Here is a 22,761-nt window from a genome sequence, read left to right on the forward strand (position 1 = left end):
TACTGGGCAGGACTGTGCTGTAATCTCTGCCCCCCACATTAGGTGTATCCCCCCAACATTCCCCTGTATATAGGGGCTTATGGGAAATGTACTGGGCAGGGCTGTGCTGTAATCTCTGCCCCCCACATTAGGTGTATCCCCCCCAACATTCCCCTGTATATAGGGGCTTATGGGAAATGTACTGGGCAGGGCTGTAATCTCTGCCCCCCACATTATGTGTATCCCCCCAACATTCCCCTGTATATAGGGGCTTATGGGAAATGTTCTGGGCTGTAATCTCTGCCCCCCACATTAGGTGTATCCCCCTGACATAGGGGAAAGTTGCCATACTGATTGCTAATCTGCCCCCTTGTACCCTGCAGAAGGCTGGGGTTTCTGTCACTCGTACTGAGTCATAACCAGCAGTGCAGCAGCAGGCGTGTATCTGTGTGTGACTTATAAAGGCTGAGGTGTCGGATGAAATGCCCCAAACGTCACCCTGTGCCACATTAATTTCCTTGTTGACTGACATTCCCGAGTGGCGACACACAGCGATACAATAGCCGCCAGTTGCAGTAAGTGGCAGCCTGGCAGTGCCCTCTCTCACCCGTGCCAAGGAGCAGGGTATCGGTGCAGTTGCTATGAGGGCGGGGCACAGGGAGGGGAAGGATATTCCGACTCCCCCGGAGGGCATGCCTTGGTTTCAGGGTACATGGAGTTGCCATGTTACACGGCAAGAGAAGTGATTTGTTATGGGCAGAGGCCCCGACCAATACAGGAGTAGTCACATGACAGCCATAGCGGTTAAAGGAGAAGCAGAGCTCAATACAAAATTAGGCAACACCTTGTTATGGGGTTCTGTAGCAGCCCCCCAAGGCCCTTCAGCAGGGAAGATACCCCAGTAACCCCCCATCTTTTCTGCTGATTCCCAGCCCGTACTCTAGGCTACAGTTAGAACCCCACTCACTATATACATTGAATATAACACGGATTAGTAATGATTTCATATTCACCTCAGAAACCAGTGCAGTCTGCGTCAGAATTGATTCATAATCAGCCCTGTGACATAAGCCACCACCTCACTTTCTGCCAATGTCATCATGAGCTCAGACAGGTCCCTCAAGCAGCCCAAAGCACACTGAGCACGTGCAGTGCCCCCGACACTCAGAATAACAAGTTCAGATAATAAGGGGCTGCTGTGGGCAACTACGAAGGCCTGGCCATCAAGGCCCTGACCCATTTGCCCTGCAGAGTCTATGGCAGGTAAGTGCTTATGTGAAGCCTAAAATCTAGTAACGTGGAAAGAATAAAGATTTTCATTGAAAAATCCCATAGGGAGGAAAGCAAATGATGGAGTAGTTACCCTTTAAACCTTGGTGGGTAGGCAATGCGGCTTTAGCAGTTATCAGACCATGAGAGCGACACCGGGCCTGTATGGATTTGCCTTGGGGGACGGGTGTTAGAAGCAAACCCAGATTCTGCTTCTGGCCCAACTGGTCTGGCCGCTGCCATGCTTAAACTTGTAAAGGGGAAGATATCATCTCCCTAAACAGCTTTATATTCACCTCTTACAGGCCTGGGGTAATAGGGAGGAATAGAGGGGGGCAGATGGGTGAAACTAATGAATAGGGAACGAGAGATAAGGGGGAGGGGAATAGGCAGAAGGAGAGGGGGAGGAGGGGTAACTGTCTATAGTTTCCCAGTGGGCCCCCACCTCCCCCTATTCCAACATTGTCTTCGCCGGACCATTATCTCTACCCCCACCCACTTACTGTGTATTGCGAGGGAAACTGTGTTCAAGGATGAGCTCCGGTGAATGGGTGAGTGGCAGTGGGAGCTGGCAGATACCGACACTGCTAGCAATAAGTACATTCATGTCAATCCTCTTGCATAGGGAAATGGAAAAACCCCTAAAGGTGGCCATACACGGAAAGATTGGATCTTCTCCCAATATCCCCACCTACGGGTGGGTGCTATCGGGTGAATTCAGGCTAATACGGTCGTTTGGCCCTGGGGCAAATGCGGTCCCTGATCCAACTAAATTTTGTAACCTGCCTGATTTCAGGCCAGATGTCGGTCGGGCAGGCCCGTCGTTTGTGCCCCTACAAAGGCCAATAAGCTGCTGGATCAGCCTAAGGGACCGACATCGGCAGCTACAAACTGACCCATGTATGGCCACCTTTACTCCAACATTTGTAGGAGCAGCCATGTGTAGAACATTACACATAGCAACTGCCTCTGAGTGGGATACCATTGCCCCCAACCAGTTAGTTACTGGGCTTTACAGGTTTCAATCTTGTCCCCAACATAAGCTCCGAGATGCCACTGCCTGGGCACCAAGGAAGGGCAGACACACCATCCCACCATACTAGATGCCATATCATCGTGAGAAAGTATGACATCCCCTACGATACCTACCAATGACAATAACCTGGACCAACCAGTTGCAAAACATTTGAGTTCAGGGCCACACCCTAAGTCAGTTCCAAACCAGATTACTTCCATAGTGACGGGGTAGGCAAACAGTTTCACAAGGAGGCAAAACACGTCGCCAGCTCTGATGGTCCCAAGTCAAGTTCTTATGCAGTAAGATTAGACTTAATGTTATATAATAAGGATATCACACGGACCTGGGACTGCCGGAGAAGCTGCTTTTAAACATCACTTTTACTTGCAACAATTTCTAGCCATACACATTACAGGCCCCTAGATGGCGCTATATTCAGCAGTATTAGGCCATTACGTCACGCAGTAACGAACAAATGCTGCAGCAGATCTTCAATGTAATCAATGTTCTTTTAAAAAGATCTGTTGGAGCAGGCATCCTCAAATCACGCCCCCCCCCCCCCCCCCCCAAGATTATTTTCCCGGCCCCCACTATGATCCGACGCAAGAGGGAGTTAGAAGGACGCAGCGGTGAGCAGGCTTTAGTATGAAAGCAACGGGGGGGGGGGAGGAGTTTAGTCCAGCCCCCCAACAGTCTCAGGGACCATGAACTGGCCCCCTGCTTATGAAGTTTGAGGACCCCTGTGTTGGAGAGTCATAATGTTCAGTTCCAAACTGTCCCCCGGAAGCAATGTCGGTGTAAAAACTATCCATAAATACATGGAAATAAAGGACAGAATGATAAAACAGGCACAAACCTATAACGAACAATGCCAAGCAAAGGATAGAATGACATAAAATCCACCACCAGTGGCCATTCACATGAAGATCATTCGTCCCCATACACCATAAGATCCACTCGCTTGCCGATGTCACCAAGCAAGCGGATCTTCTCCTGATATCTCCCACCTACGGGTGGGCGATATCTGGAGAATCCAGCGTTTGGCCCTGGGGCCGAACGATCGAATTACGATGAGACAGGTATAGGGAAAGTCTGTCCGATCAGACTAGATTTTCTAACCTGCCCAATCGAGATCTGGTCAATTTTTACTCCAGCCTACATTAGTTTGGGGAGTACAGACTGGGAGCCAACTGCCAAACCTGAAGCAAAGACTTGCAATTTGTCTCTAGCGCAGGGATCCCCAACCAGTGGCTCGCAAGCAAAATGTTGTTCCTATTGTTCCCAGTGACCTCAAAGCAGGGGCTTATTTTTGAATCTGACTTGGAGGCATAGAAACCATGGGTACTGCCAAACAGAGCCCCCCTGTAGGCTGCCAGTCTGAGCTACCAAATAACCAATCACAGCACTTACTGGTCAATCCTTAGGATTCTTCTTCATGCTTGTGTTGCTCCCCAACTCACAGGTTGCTCACAGGTAAAGAAGGTTGGGGATCCCTGCCCTAGTGAAAGAGTAGAGCTCCAGACCTTAATATAAGACTTACCTGTACAGAACCTTCTGACAGGAACCAAGTGAGCCCTCTCTATCCCGTCACATATTCCTTTGAAAGTAGAAACTTTATAATCAGTGAAGTGTAGCCTGTTGGTTTGTGGGCTCATCACTAAAGGTGGCCATACAGGGGCCAATCCCAGCTGTCTATATCAGTCCTTTAGAAAAATGCAGCAGCTTATCTGTGTGTATGGGCACAAACAGGCCTGCCCGACAGGCATCTGGCAGATCTCGATGGGACAGCTTGTTGATGCAGTCCCCGAACAGACTGTGCCTATACCCGCCATTCTAATTCGACTGTTTGGGAGAAGCATATTGAGAGACGATCCACTCACTTGGCAACCTCGCCATTCACTCATTTGATCATTTGTACCCTCCACTAACATTCAGACCTGACCAGTCAGATATGCAGGTAGAAACCAAAGAACTCTACCCCTATTCTAAACTGTGTATGGCCACCATACATCATGCAACTATTGCCATGGGCATTGCCTTCACCCTGATTGTGCAAGGAACTGTAGCAAACCCAATGAAGACACCAGCAATGAGAGAGCAGACTGGGAGAGGTACAGGGATATGTATTCTGATATAATTACTGAACAGTTTGCAGAGGGTGAGTCTAGAGCGTTTCATTGTTTGTATAATTCTTTCCAAGAGACCAAGCTATTCCTTTGTAGAATCTTCAGTCAGGAAGCGTAACCTGTTGGTTTGTGGGCTCATCACTAAAGCTGGCCATAAAGGGGCTGATTTCAGTGGTCTATATCGGTCCTTTAGACCAATTCAGCTCCTTTCTGTCCGTGTATGGGCACAAACAGGCCTGCCCCACAGGCAGATCTCGATGGGACAGGTTTGATTTGTCTCGTTTCATGGTTCCTACAATTCTTTCCAAGAGACCAACTTTCATTTTGAGGTCTCACTTGCTGCCCTTTATCTGCTATTACTTCGGGCAAGTCCAAGAAAAGCAAGCGGTAACGCACTACATCAGAAGACAGCGGTTGCCTTTTCTACTTAAGTCATATCGAAGTGTTGTGCCATTTTCCCGCCAGGTTAGACCATCCCCACAAGGCACATCCTACCCAGGATAGCAGCATTGGTGTTACAATGTCCAATGCACCAGAAATATTTCCATGTTCGCTGTATGTCCCCTGCAAAGCAGTATTGTTATAATGTTCAGATTGCACATAATAAAAAACCAAGTTCAGCGATATCTTTTGTTTCCCTTTAATTTGACCCCAAGCATGCCGAGAGCATTCCAGTACAGACTTCAGGAGTACACGCACACACGCGCACAAAAGGTTATTTGTTTAATGGGTAAGGAATTTACAAATACTGTTAAAATTCACAGGCGCACAGCGGAGGTAATACAAAGTGTACACAAATGCAACATATTCAGAAAGAATCCATAGGACACATCCTGACATACAAAATAAAACATAAGAAAAAACGGTAGAAATCTCATGCCGGTCCCAGCTAATATGGTCTGTCCCTTCTGTCTTGTCTGTGATCTCCCCTGGGGTAAGAAAGAAATCCCAATGTTATACAACAGCTCACAAACATTGTGGCAGATATGATTTCCTTAACACAAGTTAAAAGTGCAAAAAACTAGACTAATTTCTGTGCAGATTTCACCATTTAATATTACAAAGACCACCATATGCAGTGCATGAAACAGAATTTACCTGGAATCCATTTTCCCTGGTCCAAATCCTCCACGATCTCCCCCTCGGCCACCTCTAAAGCCTCCCCTGTCACCTCCCCTTCCTCTGAAGCCGCCACGATCAAAGCCACCACGGCCTCCTCTTCTTTCATCACCAAATCCACCTGCAATTACATCTTACATGAGAAATGCCAAGAAACGCTAGCCTCCCATCTCAATGGCCCCATCCCCAAGACACAATATACTCACCACCCCCCATGTGGGAGCCCCCTGGACCACCAGGCCCTTCAGGTTTAGGCGCTTTGCACTGGTTACACTCATTTCTCCATGAGAAGTTCATATTCTCACAACTCCTGCGAAGAGACGAACAATTTAGCCACAGGTACATACACACAATGCAATAAATAAAAAAAAAATTATACTGATATAACTAAACTTACGGGTTGGGGCACTTCCAGTCTCCAGCTCGTTGCTGGCCTCCACCACCACTTGGGTATCCACCACTACCACCCCGACTGCCACTTCCTCCAGGGGGCCCACCAAAGCCTCCACGTCCCATTGGTCCTATTTGCAGGTTAAAACAAAAGAAAACTCCATTGAGACAAAATGCTAAAATCTGAATATTACTGTCAGAGCTGCTGCAGTTACAAATACCTGCCAATAGGTGGAGTCAGTCATACAGAGTTGGAACATATGACTGAATCATCATGTATGTAACACTTTATAAAATACCTGCAGTATTCAGTTATCCCTTTTTTACACACAAGCTGTGTCAATTCATTGACATTTTATTACTGATTACTGGCTGAATCTCAAGAGATTACACATTTTATTCTAGTTGAGAGCAGAGTATAATAAAGGGGTGGGCAAACTACAGCCTGCAGGCCACGTCTGGCCCCTTGGTCCGTTTAATCCGGCCGCTGACTCCGCAACTCTCATCACGTAAGACTTGGGTGTCTGGGGACTGACAAGCGGAAACAGCGTTACCCTGGCCCTACTCGGCGGTAAGTCAACGTGGCCTGAGCCAAAAAGTTTGCCCACCCCTGGTATAATACGTGCAACAAAATCCAGTATTTCTCTGCAAATGCCGACTGGATAATTGAAGAAAACAGATTTTAAACTAAATGCTCAGAGTTGTAAATAAAAGGCAATTAAAAACTCACCGCCACCACGTCCTCTGCCTCTTCCATTGCCGCCACCTCGACTATTAAAATCTGCTCTTCTTGTGGCAAAAGACACTTTTATCGGATTGCCGGAGAACTCTTTGCCTACAGATAAATGGAATATTTCATTCATTATCTATATAATTCCCATAACCTTTATAACATGCTCATATCAGGCACTTCGTTCTGCTTGCCTGGTTCACCGAATAACTTAACATACACAAACCTATGTCAAGCTGAGCAGCCATGGGTTTACATTTAAAAGTAAGTCAGAATTTAGATATTTTTGGAAGAAAAAAAAAGAAAACTCACCATCAAACCAATCGATAGCAGCCTTGGCAGATGGTGGGTCATCAAAGGAAACTGTGGCTTCTCCTTTCAGTTTGCCAGTTTCACGGTCTGTGTAAAGGTTAATCATAGGCTGCCCAGTCTTCTTGTTAGTCTAGTGAGAGAAAATTTATAATGTAACTAAAATGTTTCAGCAATACTGGACAGATGCAAACAGTCTAACCTCTAAGGCAGTGATCCCCAACCAGTGGCAGGAGAGCTACATGTTGCTACCTGCCCCTTTGATGGGGGAAGCAGGTGCCATTTTGACATTTCTGGCTTGGAGGCAAGTTTTGGAAGCCCAGAGACCGTTTTACCCCAAGCAGAGACTACAGTTCACATGAGGTTACCAAATAGCCAATCAGAGTCCTTATTTGGTACCCCAAAGAACTTTATTCATGCTTGTGTGGCCCTCAAGTAAAGGCTGGAGATTCCTGCTCTAAGGTCGTAAAATTGGCTTAGTGAATGTTCGCATTGTTTGTTGCACATAAATAAACCTATAGTTATCAAGCTTTACAATTGATCATACATTTACTCAAACCCACCAAAAACTTGTAAAAGCCATCAGTTGTGCTACAGCCCCATGTATCATAAAACCCCTTAACATACTATTGTCACAAGTTTGCCCATACATGCACAATACTGCTATACATGAGGGAGCTGACCTTCCACCAGTTCTATTGGTAGCAGAAACACACTAATGTATATCATTTACTCAAACCACATAAAACTGATGACAATATCTATGTGAAAGGCCCCATTGTGACCTCTGCTGGTAGGTTTGCAGTTACCCATTTGATTGAGCTCAGACACAATACCCATTGCCTTTCACAATAAACCTGACCCAGTTGTTGGTTAACACCACATGGGATTCGAAACCCACAGCATTAATAGTTGACAGAAATAAAGTCACTTCTAAATAACTTGCAAAATGTATGTTAAAGTGTCAAGGTCACCCTTACCTTAATGATTCCAATTTGTTTGAAGTAGTCAGCAACTGACTCAACTGTAACATTCTCTCCAAGTCCTTGCACGAAGATTGTGTTGTTGTCAGAGTTGTCTTGTTCGGCTTTAAAGAAATAATACATTTGTTAATTAAAATTCAAAGTTGCACTGTTGTCACAAACACTTTCCAAAACACTAAAAAAAAAAAAAAAACAATTATCAGATACTGACCCATTTCATGTCTGGGGGGTCCGCCGCCTTCACGTGGTCCTTGAGAAAAGCAGAGACAAAAGCCATTTTAGAAAAGTGATTTTCCATTGTGGGAAGTCCAGCAAAACCTAAAGCCCACACCCAAACATTCACAAAACACCCATATGAACCAGTCGGTTAAACATTAAGACGTTAAAATCCCAAATCTGAATGACGCCGAGAATTATGGTCTTAGAACACATTCGAGGGTAACAGAAAGCCCATGTTATATGTAGGCAGAGCGGTATTGTGTAAACCTTGTAGCCTAACACCACACAAGCAATAGAAGTGAACCACTGCAAGCATATTAATGATACCATAATAATGTGTATTGTGAATGCTCATTCCTAGTTCCGTTACCTCCCCTGCTTGCACAATTCCCTTTGTTGCATTGGTGACTTTTTCCCGGTCAGTTTGCACGATGTAAAGATTTGCACACACTTCATTGCAGAATATAAACGGTTACATTCCCTGCATGCTAGCCAGTGAAGGTATCACATACACCATTATATGTACAAGGCACCTCTGCACCATAACCTTTTGATTATTTTTTTTTTTAAAGTCACACCGTAAGTCTCCTACATGGTTACACCTCATCGACTTATAGTATAATATCTATTTACCAAGTATAAAAATATATTTACCAAGAACCCAACCGTAACATTGTTTGTAAAGTCCCAGTTTGCATGCATATACCACATCTGTGCCCTTATTAAATGCATTCTCTGCATTGGTCTCAGTGCACACACCGTAACATTTGCTTTTTTTCTGATGTCTGATGTAACCGTTTAATTGCACTGACGCAAAAAGTTACATACACCGGAATGTTTTAGAAGCCCACTACTTCACAATGGAGTATTCCAGTTATACACCCAGTGCTATATGAATGACTTTAAATGGAAAACAGTACAGGAGTTGGGTTTGAGATTTTGAACTCTTCACTTACCACCAAATTTACTGAATCCTCCCCGTTCACCACCGCTGAGAAGACAATTAGGAGAAATTGAAGTTTTTGTTTGTGTTTCCCGAGGCTACAGTAGTTTTCTGATTCAGCAACACACCGTGTCTAGGCGTGCCAGCACTCTGCACAACTAACACACTTGCTTCTTTACGTAAGTTCCACTGCTAAAGCGTTTGTGCTACATGACGCCTTCTTTGATTCTATGCCATTTTATGGCCACGTTATAATTACACTTTTCTCTACCAATTAACAGAAATCGTATGTACTAGGTATTGATTCATCACACTCAGGTTTTACATCACACTGCAGACACCTTTTGTTTTCAGTGGCAGTTCAATAAAGGTTTTGTATACCAAGCTTTGTTCAGCATAACCTTTGAGCACCAAGGAGTTTTGGTTTTAGGTACTTTGGGTACCTCTAAAGAAATCACTAACACTAAACTTAATATATTGTGCTGATAAAGCTACTGTGAAAGCTGACGAGACACCTTGAAAACCTGTAGCACATAAAATGCAGAGTTTGTTAACATAAAGCAAAGAGCAACAAAGCAAACATGATTTGGCAGTTGTATTCCTAACCCTGCACAAGTCTCCTAGTAAATACTCACCACACTCCAGCAATGATGCCAGCTCCATTGCACCAGAGCAAAGTTACCTACACTGCTACTATCAGCACATATACACACTTTGCATAACAATCCCACCCCTTGATGTGACTGGAAACACAGCAACCAAATTCATACACTTTAGTTTCCGAAGAAATGTGTGTTCCGTATGCAGTAATCCACCCAGTACAGTTGCATTACCCAGACTGCCCTTATAACCATTGTTTGAGATGACAGCTTGAGAGATTCAGCATACCACATAAAACCAAAGAATACATTGCTGTTACTCTCTGCTGAGATGCACAAGACTCAAAGAGCCCCACCTGCCTGCCTAATTCATTTTTTTTTTTCAAGCAACCATGATTCTTAGTAGTACCTTTTTCATACGTTTTCAGTACTCAATGGTGTACAGACTCGGAACCTACATAATGTGGCTTGAAAACACCTTCCTCTCTTTACACCCATGGTTAAGAGTTGTCAGTGCTTAGGAATCTGTTTACAAACGCTGTAACCAAAAGCCAACGCTATGATATTGAAGACTCATTGACCCCAGTTCATAGTGGTATATTCTTAATTTTTTTTAGGCTACACATCAAAATCCAGAAGGAACAAGAATTCACTCAAATTGCTTCCAACACAGACCACTTTCTCACACATTACACACACTCACAGCTGTAATTTCTAACTTTGCCTGATGAAATACCTACCCCATGCCGCCTCTGCCACCACGGCTGCCCCTTCCGCGGCTGTCAAAGCCACCTGCTCCTCCTCCACCACCACCACCACGACCACCAAATCCTCCACGTCCCCTTCCTCTATCTTGGCCTCCATAGCCACCCTGATCAGACCCTCCACCATAGCTTCCGCTGCCCATGGAAGGAGAGTCCTGATTATATCCACCAGCTGGAAAGAGATCGTAGACATCAGGGACTGCCGAAATGTACAAGGCAGACAATTTTAACACTATAATGCCCCCACAGACTTAAACGTAGCAATAGAATTAACATTCATTTTCTTGAAGGGCAATTTGACAATTCATTGTTTTATTTTAATGTCTCACCTCCACCACTATACTGTGTTTGCTGCTGGCCATAGCCCTGGGGCTGGCTGTAGCTTGATTGCTGCTGCTGTCCATAAGAGCTTGGCTGCTGACTGCCATAGCCACTCTGACCCTGCTGGCTCCCATAACTGGATTGCTGTTGACCTCCATAGCTGCTCTGCTGACTTCCATAACCCCCACTTGGTTGCTGCCCATATCCACCACTCTGCTGCTGCTGGTAGCTGGATGGCTGGGAGCTGCCACTGTAACTTATAAAAATTTTTTGTCAAAGTTCAGCTTCCATTTGAAGGTTTAATTCCAGAAAAAAGTAGGGCGCGTGCATCCATGTTTTATAGCGAAACTCACCTTCCTGTGTTGCTACTGGCTGGAGGCTGCTGGGAGTAGCTGGAGTAAGAGGACTGGGACTGCTGCTGTGGCTGCCCGCTGCCATAAGGGGACTGAGATGATTGGGAGTTTCCATAACCACCAGATCCATATCCTTGTGGAGTTGACTGAGAACTATATCCAGCTACAAACAGAAAAACAAAAATGTGATTACTTTCCAGGGCTAAATGAAAAATAAAGCGCATCACTTATCCTAAAACTTTGGGCCACATTAAGATCTTGCCTTAATTAGTTATTTGACTAGAACGTATGTTTTTATGAGAAGCTCTGTAATAGTTATTCATTGTATGTACCTTAATTGTACCATCTTATAAACTAACTCATGTTACTTTGAACATCAAAAATAGTCCAGCCTCTCTAAAATGTGCACAGCTCATTATATCACAAAGTTACATACCACTCTGGTCTTGACCATATGAAGAGCTGTAGCCACTCTGTCCATACGAGGAGCCACCTGCAGACTGGCCGTAACCACTGTAACCTTGCTGGCTGTAGGACTGGCTGCCCTGCTGCCCATAACCCTGGCTTGGTTGGGAGGGGTATGCCCCATACCTGAAATACAAAATAAACTGGTTAAAAAGAGCAAAAACTTTAAGCGGAAGAACAGGTTGTAAAAACATAACCAAAGTTGGAGATACATAAAAAAATGGTTCTTACCCTTGGCTGGCTTGTTGCGAGTAATCTAGAAAGAAAAAAGAGCAATGTTCAGTATAAGCAACAGAAAAGTTTTCTGTGTAAATAATATTTAACACATTTTGACCATAATTGATGCAACATTCTGGAACATGAGAAAAGATATCTTGTAAGGTGGGCAGGGGAGGTCAATGAAAATGGTTTAAACTTGCCTAGCAGCCAGTGTTTGCATGCACGCATACCATCTTCCAAAGACTCAAATGTAAGCAAATAATTAATTTTTTTTAAATTTCCATCCCTTGTAATTAAGCAGCATGAATCCACATTGGCAGCAAAACCATCCTATTGGATTTAATATTTTAATACTTTTTAGTGATCCAAATCACAAAAAGATCCTTTATAGGGAATGCTTGGGACCTGGGATTTCCAGATAACGGATCCTATAGCAGTGCTGATGGCTACATTACGTTCCATAGCATCAAGGTATCCCAGTACAACATTGTCGCAATGGGAGTGATTACAGAGTGCTTTGAGTGCATGTTCCTCACACCTCCCTACATTCTTTGCTCAGACTCCACAGATGTTTGCATCACCAGCCATGTTATAAGGAAAAACTCAACAGATTCGCATTACAAAGGGTTAACAGAAGGGCTCACCAAGCTCTCTGGATATAGGGGGAAGAACCCCACATTTACACAACAGCTGGACAACAGTGTTTCAGGACATGCTCCTACAGAGTATTTAATCCAAACATCAATGATAAAGGCCTCAAAATGCAGATTTTCTGAATTATCGTACCATGGCGAACGGTCGTATAGTCGATTGGACAGGCTAGAAAATTTTGGTCGGACAAGGTTAAAAATCTTATTTTCAGGACTTCACCCTAAAATTTCAGTTGGAATGTTAGTGTTAGATCCTTGCATATAAACATACGACCAACATCCAAACGTTCATAGGAATAAGACTAAAATCTGGACGTGTATGGCCAAGCTTTAAAATAAGGTCTGCATACATACACAGGTTACTTTTTGGTCAAAAAAAAATCTGAGCCCTGCAAGAAAAAAAGAGTGGGAGTGGTAATTTATAAGACATCAATGGTTTGGCATCAACAGAAACATTTGTTTAGCTCCCTCCCCTAAAAGTGGCCATACACGTACAGTTTTTAGTCTTCAGACGAACGTTCGGATATCGGTCGTATGTTTAAATGCAACGATCTAAAACGAACATGCAGATTGAAATTATAGGATAAAATCCTAAAAATATATCAGAGGGCGTTCTGGGCATGAAATAGTTGGCAGACACCAACCGTATGAAAGTGACTCCCATTGTAGGCCCCCCAAGGATATCGGCACATACACAATACATGCACAGATTTTATCCTTATCCAACCAAAATGTTTTATCCTGTCCGATCGACTAAACAACCGAACACCATGGTACAAAAATGATTGTGGTGATAATGTAGAGCCCACACAGCCTGAAAATCGTACAAAACTTACCACACACAGGCCAAATATCATACAAAACTACATTGTGATATTCTGGCCCTTATTTGGATAATTAAGGCCAGACAGGGGCACATCAATGCCATCGGTCGCACCAAAGATCGTCCACAGACGTTCAGGGCTGAATTGTCCGATATGGAGGTAGAAACAATAGAAATTCTACCCCCTTCTGCCCTGAACTTAGATTTTGCTTGGGTACCGTTGAAGGTACAAAAGCAAAATCAGTTCAGGGCAGAAGGGGGTAGAATTTCTATTGTTTCTACCTCCATATCGGACAAATCTTTTAACCTGGCCGATCAACAAGTCGACAGATATCCGCAGCCTTTTGCAATATCGGGTGCCTCGTCGAGCCGCCATACACACAAACCGAATATTGTACGAAACGAGGTTTTGTACGATATTGTTGGTGCATATATGGCCAGCTTAAGTCTACCCATGTATGGCCAGTTTATAGTCTTATCAGGCCATAGTCCAAAAAAATAGTGAATCCCTGTGAGGAAAACTTTCCTTCCACACCCAACACTAAATTAAAACAGGATCTTTTCTTAAATCAAGACCAGTGCATGGAATTACAGGGCACAAGTCTCTATTGTCCCTTTAATGGCCTTGGAACTACAACAAGGTCACTGAGGTCCATAGTTTCCTATACAAGAAGCCTGGGTGGGGGGGCGGGGTAAAATATATATTATATACACACTGGAACAAGGGCAGCACTCTTAGGATTTAAAGAATTGTGAGCAAAATTTAGATATAGAAAGGTTTATCACTCAACGTTTCGGCCTCACACAAACCTTCATCTGGAGTGAAGGTTGAAGCTTTCTCCAGATGAAGATGAAGGTTTGTGTGAGACCGAAACGTTGAGTAATAACCTTTCAATATTTACACTGCTCACAATTCTTTAAATATTAGGAGTGCCGGCCTTGTTCCAGTGCATTTTTTTGGTACTAGCACCCAGGTTTCGTTGGATTTCTTTTCTTAAATAAATTTATTATTTTTTCAGCAAAGTCCCTGTGTGTGCGGCCCACTGTTATATATATATATACTTTGAGAAAGGCTGAGGATCCGGCCGAAACGTTAGATTGACGTGGTTTCACAATAAAGGTATCTTATTTTTTCACCAAGTCCTGCGAGTGCGGTATATATATATATATATATATATTATATATATATATATATATATATATATATATGTGTATATATAGGTGGTTTGTCCCTGAGGAAGAGCACAGTAGGTGCTCGAAACGTTGGACTTTTTTTGTTCTAATAAATTTGTGATTTTTTGTAAAGTCCCTGTGTGTGCAGGCACCAGCACCTTGGGCATTTGAATTCTTTAAGGGTGTGCTTTATTTTGTTCTATATATCTATCTATATACACACACACACACACATATATATTATATATATATATATATATATATAATATATAAGGGATATAATATATAAGGGACTTGATACAAAAGAAAAAGTGGTTTTATTGAAAAAATTACAACGTTTCGAGCACAATCTGTGCTCTTCCTCAGGGACAAACCAACTGAGGAAGAGCACAGATTGTGCTCGAAAAGTTGGCATTTTTTCAATAAAACCACTTTTTCTTTTGTATCAAGTCCCTATGTGTGCGGCACTCTTTCTATTATATTTTTGTTTTTTGACCTGCACCAAGGGCATTTGGACTTGTATAGGGTGTGCTCCTCCCTGTATACTATATATATATATATATGTAGACACATACACACACACACACACACATATATATATATATATGTAGACACATACACACACACATATATATATCTACCCGCTTCTTACCCTATGTCTCAGCCAAGAATTTACTTTACTAGTTAAATCTGCTTAAAGATCCCCCAGGCAGCAGTGTTGCAGCCATTTACCAGCCCTACAGAGACTTATTCATGTTCTGCCCTGTGGGCAATTGACCAATATACTGATTCCCTCCCCCTAAACCACGGATAATGGTTTCCAGAGGCAAGATTTTTTTCTTATAACGTTACTACACAAAACACTCGTTTTCTGGGAAGGTTTATCCGGACAGAATGCCACGCATTAGTGCCCCACACGCCCAGCCCGCCCGGATACAAAATGGCGAAAGCAGCGCAGTGCGGCTACAAAATGGCTGCCAGCTGCGCATTCAGCACAATGGTGGGAGGAGCCAAGAAGCGGCGGGACCGATACAACGGGGAAAGCCTACAAGATGCACGCATAGTAACATATCCGCGATACCGGATACATAGAAACAACGAAAAATACACATAAGGCAAAATGGCGCCAAAGAACGAGCAGATCTCGTATCTTAATCCTGAGTACTACTTTGCTTCGCACCCTAAGACATATAACAAATATTAAAGCCTATACACTATGCCCGACTATACATACACAGCCCCCAACTAGCGCGAAACAAAAATATCAAAACTAGCAGCCGAGTACAAAGGGCGAACGTCAAGTAATTCCTTACCGTTGGTGGCCATGTTGCGGTATCACTGATGTTCTCCAAGTACCGCCTAGTAACCACGATATATCACCTCCGCTGCGCACTGTGCTAAGGCGGGGAACTTGCAGCCCTTTATATGCACTCGGGACAAACCATTACGCACACCAGAGGGGGAGTGGTTAGGAGGAAAGGTAGCGACGGCTAAAATACCGGATAAACGAGTTTAAAACAGAACTCTGTTATGTTTTTGTGAAGTCAATAAAGTTTTACCCGAAGCACTATAAAGCAGAGGCAACATATATAGTTGCTTCTTGCTGTGCTGGGTATGTTATGTGAATGGTATGGCGGAGGGGCCATTCTATGAAGTGATGTGTGAAGGGAGAGATGCATCTTAGTTGATGGGGCAGATGAAAATGTCATGTTGGGGCCCTTTTTATTCCTTTCAAAGACCGCAATATCAGTATATTTATCCCATACATTGTCCTCATCATGCTGCAATAAGAAGGCTTGCCCAGATTTAGTTGGGCAGGTTTGAAAATGACAATTTCCCTGCATACAATTGGACAATGGACAAATTTTATTGCTTTCAAACCTGCCCAATGGATTTTCTGACCAATGTTGGATGAAAAATCGCTAAATGTGAAATTGGTCGTTAGGGAGGGAAAAATCTTAGCATGTATGGCCACCTTTGCTATTAGCTGAGGCTTCCTACCCCCCCCCAAGCTTCATGGCTGAATAGTGCAGAAGTACCTTTGTCCCTTGTATGTATGTATATCTTTATAAAGCGCTACTTATGTACCCAGCGCTGTACAGTAGAATACATTAATACAAACAGGGGGTTATTAAGATAATAAGAGATAAATACAAAGTATAACAATAAATAAAAGATACAGTTGCAATAAGTTAAGAGTCAAAGGTCCCTGCCCCGTAGAGCTTACAATCTAGATAATCTAGACAATCTTGGCTCTTCTCGAGACGTGGGCCCTGGGCAGCTGCCCGATATGCCTGCATTATCTGATATTATCTGTCATTTATTGCAGGTCCAGAGATAGGGGTAGGCAGCAGAGGCACGTGCCTTGGGTGCAATTGGGGTGGTGGGGCACAATCAGAGGTGGATTGATTGGTAGGAATGAGCAGCAAGAGCTTGAGTGGACTGAGAGATGGGGGGGGGGGGGGAGCGGTTTGTGATGTGTGAACTGAGCATGGGGGTTTCAGGCAAGCAATGCCCCCTGTTCCATATGTCTGTCTATTTTCATCTGTTTCTCATTTTTCCTTAAGTCTTGATAGCTTGCTACTATCTATCTATCATCTATCTATCATCTATCTATTATCTATCTATCTATCTATCTATCATCTATCTATCTATCTATCTATCTATCTATCTATCTATCTATAATCTTTTATCTATCAATTTATCTATCTATCTATCTATCTATCTATCTATCTATCTATCTATCTATCATCTTTTATCTATCTATCTATCTATCTATCTATCTATCTATCTATCTATAATCTTTTATCTATCAATTTATCTATCTATCTATCTATCTATAATCTTTTATCTATCAATTTATCTATCTATCTATCTATCTATCTATCTATCTATCTATCATCTTTTATCTATCTATTTATCTATCAATAATCTATGTCTGTATATCTATAATCTATTGGGACCCATTTATGAAACCATAAATTTTCGCTAGAAAAAAAAGCACGATTGGAAAAAATCGGAGTAACCCTGATCATTTCTGATGTGCGAAAATTGCATGAAAATTCTTTTCTTGGTCGTACAAAAATATTGTGGTTGCGATCCGTAAACGGAGCAAAAACCTTTCTGGTTTTGAAACTTCAATGTGGTCATTATGAAAAGTTCTAAAAATGAGAAAAAACATGTTTTTTCTGAAAAAAAATCTGGTTTCATGAATGGGCCCCTATGTATCTGTTATCTGTCATATATGTAGTAAATGTCACAGCACCATCCAAAGTAAAAAAATGTAAATGTCTTTATTGGAAGTTTATTGCTATGATCTCCAACAACAAGAAATGTTTCAGGCCTTGACATGGCCCTTTTTCAATCTGTCATCTATCTATCTATCCTCTATCTAGCTAAGCTTGAGAGTGGAAATCAAGTAAATGTGAATACCCATGGCGTTACTAGATACTGGGCCCCACAGCAAATTCAATTTGGGGCCCCCAAAACACCAGTTTACCAAAATACATTGAAGATGCTCATTTATTCTGGGCTCCCTACACTCCAGGGCCCCCCTGAAACTGTAGGGTCTGCTTCCTCTATAGTTACGCCCCTGGTGAATACTAAATAGAAGTCACCCCATACGCTTCCTATAGAAGCCATTGTTTGTAATGTTGTTGGGCTAGGCCTGCGCATGACATTAAGTAATTAGCAATTCAATTGAGTAGAGCAGAAGGGCTTTGCCAGCTGTTAGCAGAGAGCAGGTAGGCAGAAGTTCATTCCAAATTCATGTAAAATGCATGGACTGAGCAGGCACCAGAAGGCCTCCCCTAGGGCTTAGGGACCACTCACAATAGCATGGCGGATAATGGGTTTGTCTGCTCAAGGCTGTGCACTGTGCAAGTTGTAATATTGCATGAATAGGAAACATGGCAGGACCATAGGACGGTCTATAATCAGTAAATGAAGTCTCGGTGGGATCAGCTGACATTGTTTTTGTCTTGTGAGGCACTTGCTCTAATTCTGAGTGTATATTTAGTGTCCATGATGCCATAAAGCAATACAGGACTGCTGTCTTTTCTGGAGAGGAAGTAGAGACAGTCACATTGGTACTAGGAAATGCTTCTCAACACAAGCACAAAAACAAACCGTATCATATTATTTTATGTATGTATATCTTTATTTATGAAGCGCTTAATATGTACGCAGCGCTGTACAGGTATGGGATCCCTTATCAGGAAACCCGATATCCAGAAAGCTCCGAATTACAGAAAGCCCGTCTCCCATAGACTCCATTTTAATCGAATAATTCAGATTTTTAAAGTTGATTTCCTTTAAAACAGTGCTTTGTATTCGATCCAAACTAAGATATAATTAATCCTTACTGGATGTAAAATAATCTTATTGAGTTTAATTAATGTTTTATTGATTTTTTAATAGACTTAAGGTATGAAATTACAGAAAGACCCCTTATCCAGAATACCCTTGGTCCTGAGCATTGTGGATAACAGGTCCTATACCTGTACAGTAGAATACATTAATACAGACAGGGGGTTATTAATATAATAATAGATAAATACAAAGTATAACAATAAATACAAGATACAGTTGCAATAAGTTAAGAGTCAAAGACACAAGAGGATGGGGGTCCCTGCCCCGTAGAGCTTACAATCTAAATAGGAGTCACTAATTGTTTCTTTTCCCCACAAAACTATAATATACATGCCAGCTTTTCAAAAGCCACTGTTAGGACATATGCTCCTTCAATCCGTACTCCATTTTAAAAAAAAAAATGTGAGGCATTCGGGTTTTATTTTTTTTACTGCCCTTCTCTCTCCCCCCCATGTGTTTAGAATGGTCTCTCCTGCTCCAGTTTATTCCAGTCTGCCTTTCCTGCAGTTGCCACAAGGGGAGGGGGGGAGAGGAAATGTTCCTTAGCAACTGTGTGTGTGTGTGGGTCAGGGCCCTGACCGGCAGCGCTGCTTACAGAAAGGCTTTCCCCAGTGAGGAGGCCGCTGTCTCACATGACTTGCACTGCCGTTTCCCGGGCCCACACTATACACGTGCAATGGTTTAGTCCAATGGCAGCCACACATGCTGGAATCAAATCAAAATAAATGAATTTCGTATAAGGCTTCACATACACTGACCTCCATTGTCGTATGTGAGTTTTCACTTTGGGGCACATTAATCAAAGAGGGAAAAACGGAGTTCACCAGAGGGGATAATTTAACCGAATAGGATTTATAGCTGCATGCTTATCAGAGGATAAATATACAGGTATAGGATCCCTTATCTGGATTTCCTTGATCCCAACTAAGATATAATTACCCGTAATTGGGGGCAGAACAGCCCTATTGGGTTTATTTAATGGTTAAATGATTCCCTTTTCTCTGTAATAATAAAACAGTACCTGTACTTGATCCCAACTAAGATATAATTACCCCTTATTGGGGGCAGAACAGCCCTATTGGGTTTATTTAATGGTTAAATGATTCCCTTTTCTCTGTAATAATAAAACAGTACCTGTACTTGATCCCAACTAAGATATAATTACCCCTTATTGGGGCAGAACAGCCCTATTGGGTTTATTTCATGGTTAAATGATTCCCTTTTCTCTGTAATAATAAAACAGTACCTGTACTTGATCCCAACTAAGATATAATTACCCCTTATTGGGGGCAGAACAGCCCTATTGGGTTTATTTCATGGTTAAATGATTCCCTTTTCTCTGTAATAATAAAACAGTACCTGTACTTGATCCCAACTAAGATATAATTACCCCTTATTGGGGGCAGAACAGTCCTATGGGTTTATTTAATGGTTAAATGATTCCCTTTTCTCTGTAATAATAAAACAGTACCTGTACTTGATCCCAACTAAGATATAATTACCCCTTATTGGGGCAGAACAGCCCTATTGGGTTTATTTCATGGTTAAATGATTCCCTTTTCTCTGTAATAATAAAACAGTACCTGTACTTGATCCCAACTAAGATATAATTACCCCTTATTGGGGGCAGAACAGCCCTATTGGGTTTATTTCATGGTTAAATGATTCCCTTTTCTCTGTAATAATAAAACAGTACCTGTACTTGATCCCAACTAAGATATAATTACCCCTTATTGGGGGCAGAACAGCCCTATTGGGTTTATTTCATGGTTAAATGATTCCCTTTTCTCTGTAATAATAAAACAGTACCTGTACTTGATCCCAACTAAGATATAATTACCCCTTATTGGGGGCAGAACAGCCCTATTGGGTTTATTCAGTATTTAAATGATTTGTAGCAGACTTAGGTTATGGAGATCCAAATTATGGATCTCCATACTCCATACTGTACTGTGTGAAAAAAATATTGTGCCAATGAATTGTACTCATCTAACTATAGAAGGAATGGGCTTTTAAAAGTAGTTTTTGTGCTAATTAATTGAAAATGTATCCAAAAACCCCACTAGCCCCGCCCATCTGGTCCAGGCTGACCTGCTTGTGTGAGTGCAGGGCTGTGATTGGCTCTCCCCCTCCTACTGTGCTTCTGGCAGGGACCGTTAGGACACGCCCACCCCTCATGTGAAACCCAGACAGGGGCCTGAGAGGATCTATAGGGAGCTCCAATAAAGGGGCCATTGTTACAGATAGGGTTAATGTTTAGCCCAAAGGGAAACCAGCACCGGATATTATTCATAATTGCCTACAGGGTTAGGGGTTTGTATATCCTATATGTCTCCTTTAAGAATTGAACAGGAAAGGCAGCATTTTTCTGGTTACAATGAAACACCTGCTTCCCGTTTGTGCGCTACATACCTGAGATTAGTCAGGAGGCGGCACTTGGCGTTTCTATCTCTCTATGTGGCGTACCTACCTGTGGACTGTAGGTTTAGATTACTCTGTTTAGCTCAGCTTACTGGAGCAGTGTTTGAGTCAGAGCCAGATGGGCCTAAACAGAATCAGGGTTCTCTATGCCCAATACTGGTTGTGCTAGGGGCCCATGCAGGTTATTAGTGAGAACACCCTGGGGGGGGGTTATTTGGAGGCTGTAATTTCTTCCAAAGCGGTTGTTGTCAGACATGGATTCATAGGGAGCCCACAAAGTCCCAGACCTAGGACTGCGCCATTTTAGGGGTAACATGCCCTTCCCACCCATATATGCTCCATCCTTGCTTCATTTCTGGCCCAAACCAGTCTTGTTTGGATTCGCTGTCCCCAGTGCTCTGTATTTTAGGGGAATATTGCAGATTTACCATGTTTAATCAGGGCTGGGGGTGTGGTTCAGGTATAAATGGGAGTGGCTTGGACATAATATGATGTGGTTGGATCATGTGCCCCCGAAAAACTCAATTTTATTGCTATTCTTTATTGCTACTGCTTATATTTCTATTTAGCCTCTCAGCTGTTCTTTTCTCATTGTGGCTTCTTAACTAGTGATGAGCGAATCTGTCTCATTTCGCTACGCCATAAAATTCACGAAACAGCAAGAAAATCCGCGAATCGGCGAAAATTTTGCGAAATGCATTTGTTGCACGTTTTTTGTTGCCCACGTCTTTTTTGTCGCCCGTGCCCATTTTTTTACGCATCCGCGCCCATTTTTTTACGCAACCGCGCCCATTTTTTTACGCAACCGCACCCATTTTTTTGTGATCACACCCTTTTTTACACAACTGTGCCCAATTTGCTGCAGTCGTGCCCTTTTTTAATGCACGACAAAAAAAATCTGTGCGACGAATTTTTATTCAGCGAATTTTAACGGAAGTTTCGCAAAACAATTCGCCAATGGCGAAATGCAGAAATTCGCTGCGAATCCATGCCTAGGGTGATTATGCCCTAGCAACAAGATCCGCCATGACAAATGCCAAGGGGCACATTCATTAAAGTACGAATCCGACTCATGAAATCCGATCATTTCTGTTGATTGCAAAAGTCACTAAAATTCAGTTTGTTTGAACACAAAGATTTCGTACTTACACTCTGAAATTTTCGTATTTACGATTGGTGATCCGAAAGTCATGAAATTATCGTATCCGGACGATCATAAACCGCGGACTCAATGGACAGCAGCTCCAACCCGGCCCAAGGAAAGTCACCATACCGAAGCTTGTATGAATCCAAAATTTCCTACTCGGTGCGACAAATACGATTTTGTCGCGCAAATTGACGCAAATTACGAAAAAGTTGCGCAAATTAACGAAAAAAATTGGAAAAAATACACAAAAACTTTAGAAAAAATATGAATTTTTAGTAATTGGACCTGTCTTACTTTAATGAATGTGCCCCCAAGTCTGACAGTTGCAAAACAAAATAGTAAATAATTCAAAAGTCACAAAAATCTATGG

General features: G+C 42.6%; 1 protein-coding gene across 16 annotated transcripts; it reads right to left on the minus strand.

Annotated features, from left to right (window-relative positions):
• Positions 1-5,016: 5,016 nt before the first annotated feature.
• On the minus strand, positions 5,017-15,901 carry fus (FUS RNA binding protein). 16 transcript variants are annotated; one of them, XM_031892437.1, is made up of 15 exons: positions 15,766-15,893; positions 11,819-11,843; positions 11,559-11,713; positions 11,123-11,285; positions 10,778-11,025; positions 10,425-10,647; positions 9,099-9,133; positions 8,135-8,173; positions 7,921-8,027; positions 6,944-7,073; positions 6,632-6,736; positions 5,909-6,032; positions 5,721-5,821; positions 5,491-5,644; positions 5,017-5,321 (listed from the first exon to the last, which is right to left on the minus strand). In XM_031892437.1, exons 1-15 carry the CDS (start codon positions 15,776-15,778, stop codon positions 5,282-5,284), a joined length of 1,662 nt encoding a protein of 553 aa, XP_031748297.1. In that variant the 5' UTR covers positions 15,779-15,893; the 3' UTR covers positions 5,017-5,281.
• Between the last annotated feature and the right edge of the window lie 6,860 nt (positions 15,902-22,761).

The sequence above is a fragment of the Xenopus tropicalis genome, chromosome 9 (genome assembly GCF_000004195.4).
Source record: "Xenopus tropicalis strain Nigerian chromosome 9, UCB_Xtro_10.0, whole genome shotgun sequence".
Lineage (NCBI taxonomy): Eukaryota > Metazoa > Chordata > Amphibia > Anura > Pipidae > Xenopus > Xenopus tropicalis.

What these genes read in the sequence shown, in the direction of transcription:
- fus (XM_012953742.3), bottom strand. An exon ending in ACCCCCCAGACATGAAATGG is followed by an intron (nt 8,028 to 8,134) that starts GTCAGTATCTGA and finishes ATTTCTTTAAAG; the next exon opens with CCGAACAAGACAACTCTGAC. An exon ending in AGGCAGAGGACGTGGTGGCG is followed by an intron (nt 6,033 to 6,631) that starts GTGAGTTTTTAA and finishes ACCTGCAAATAG; the next exon opens with GACCAATGGGACGTGGAGGC.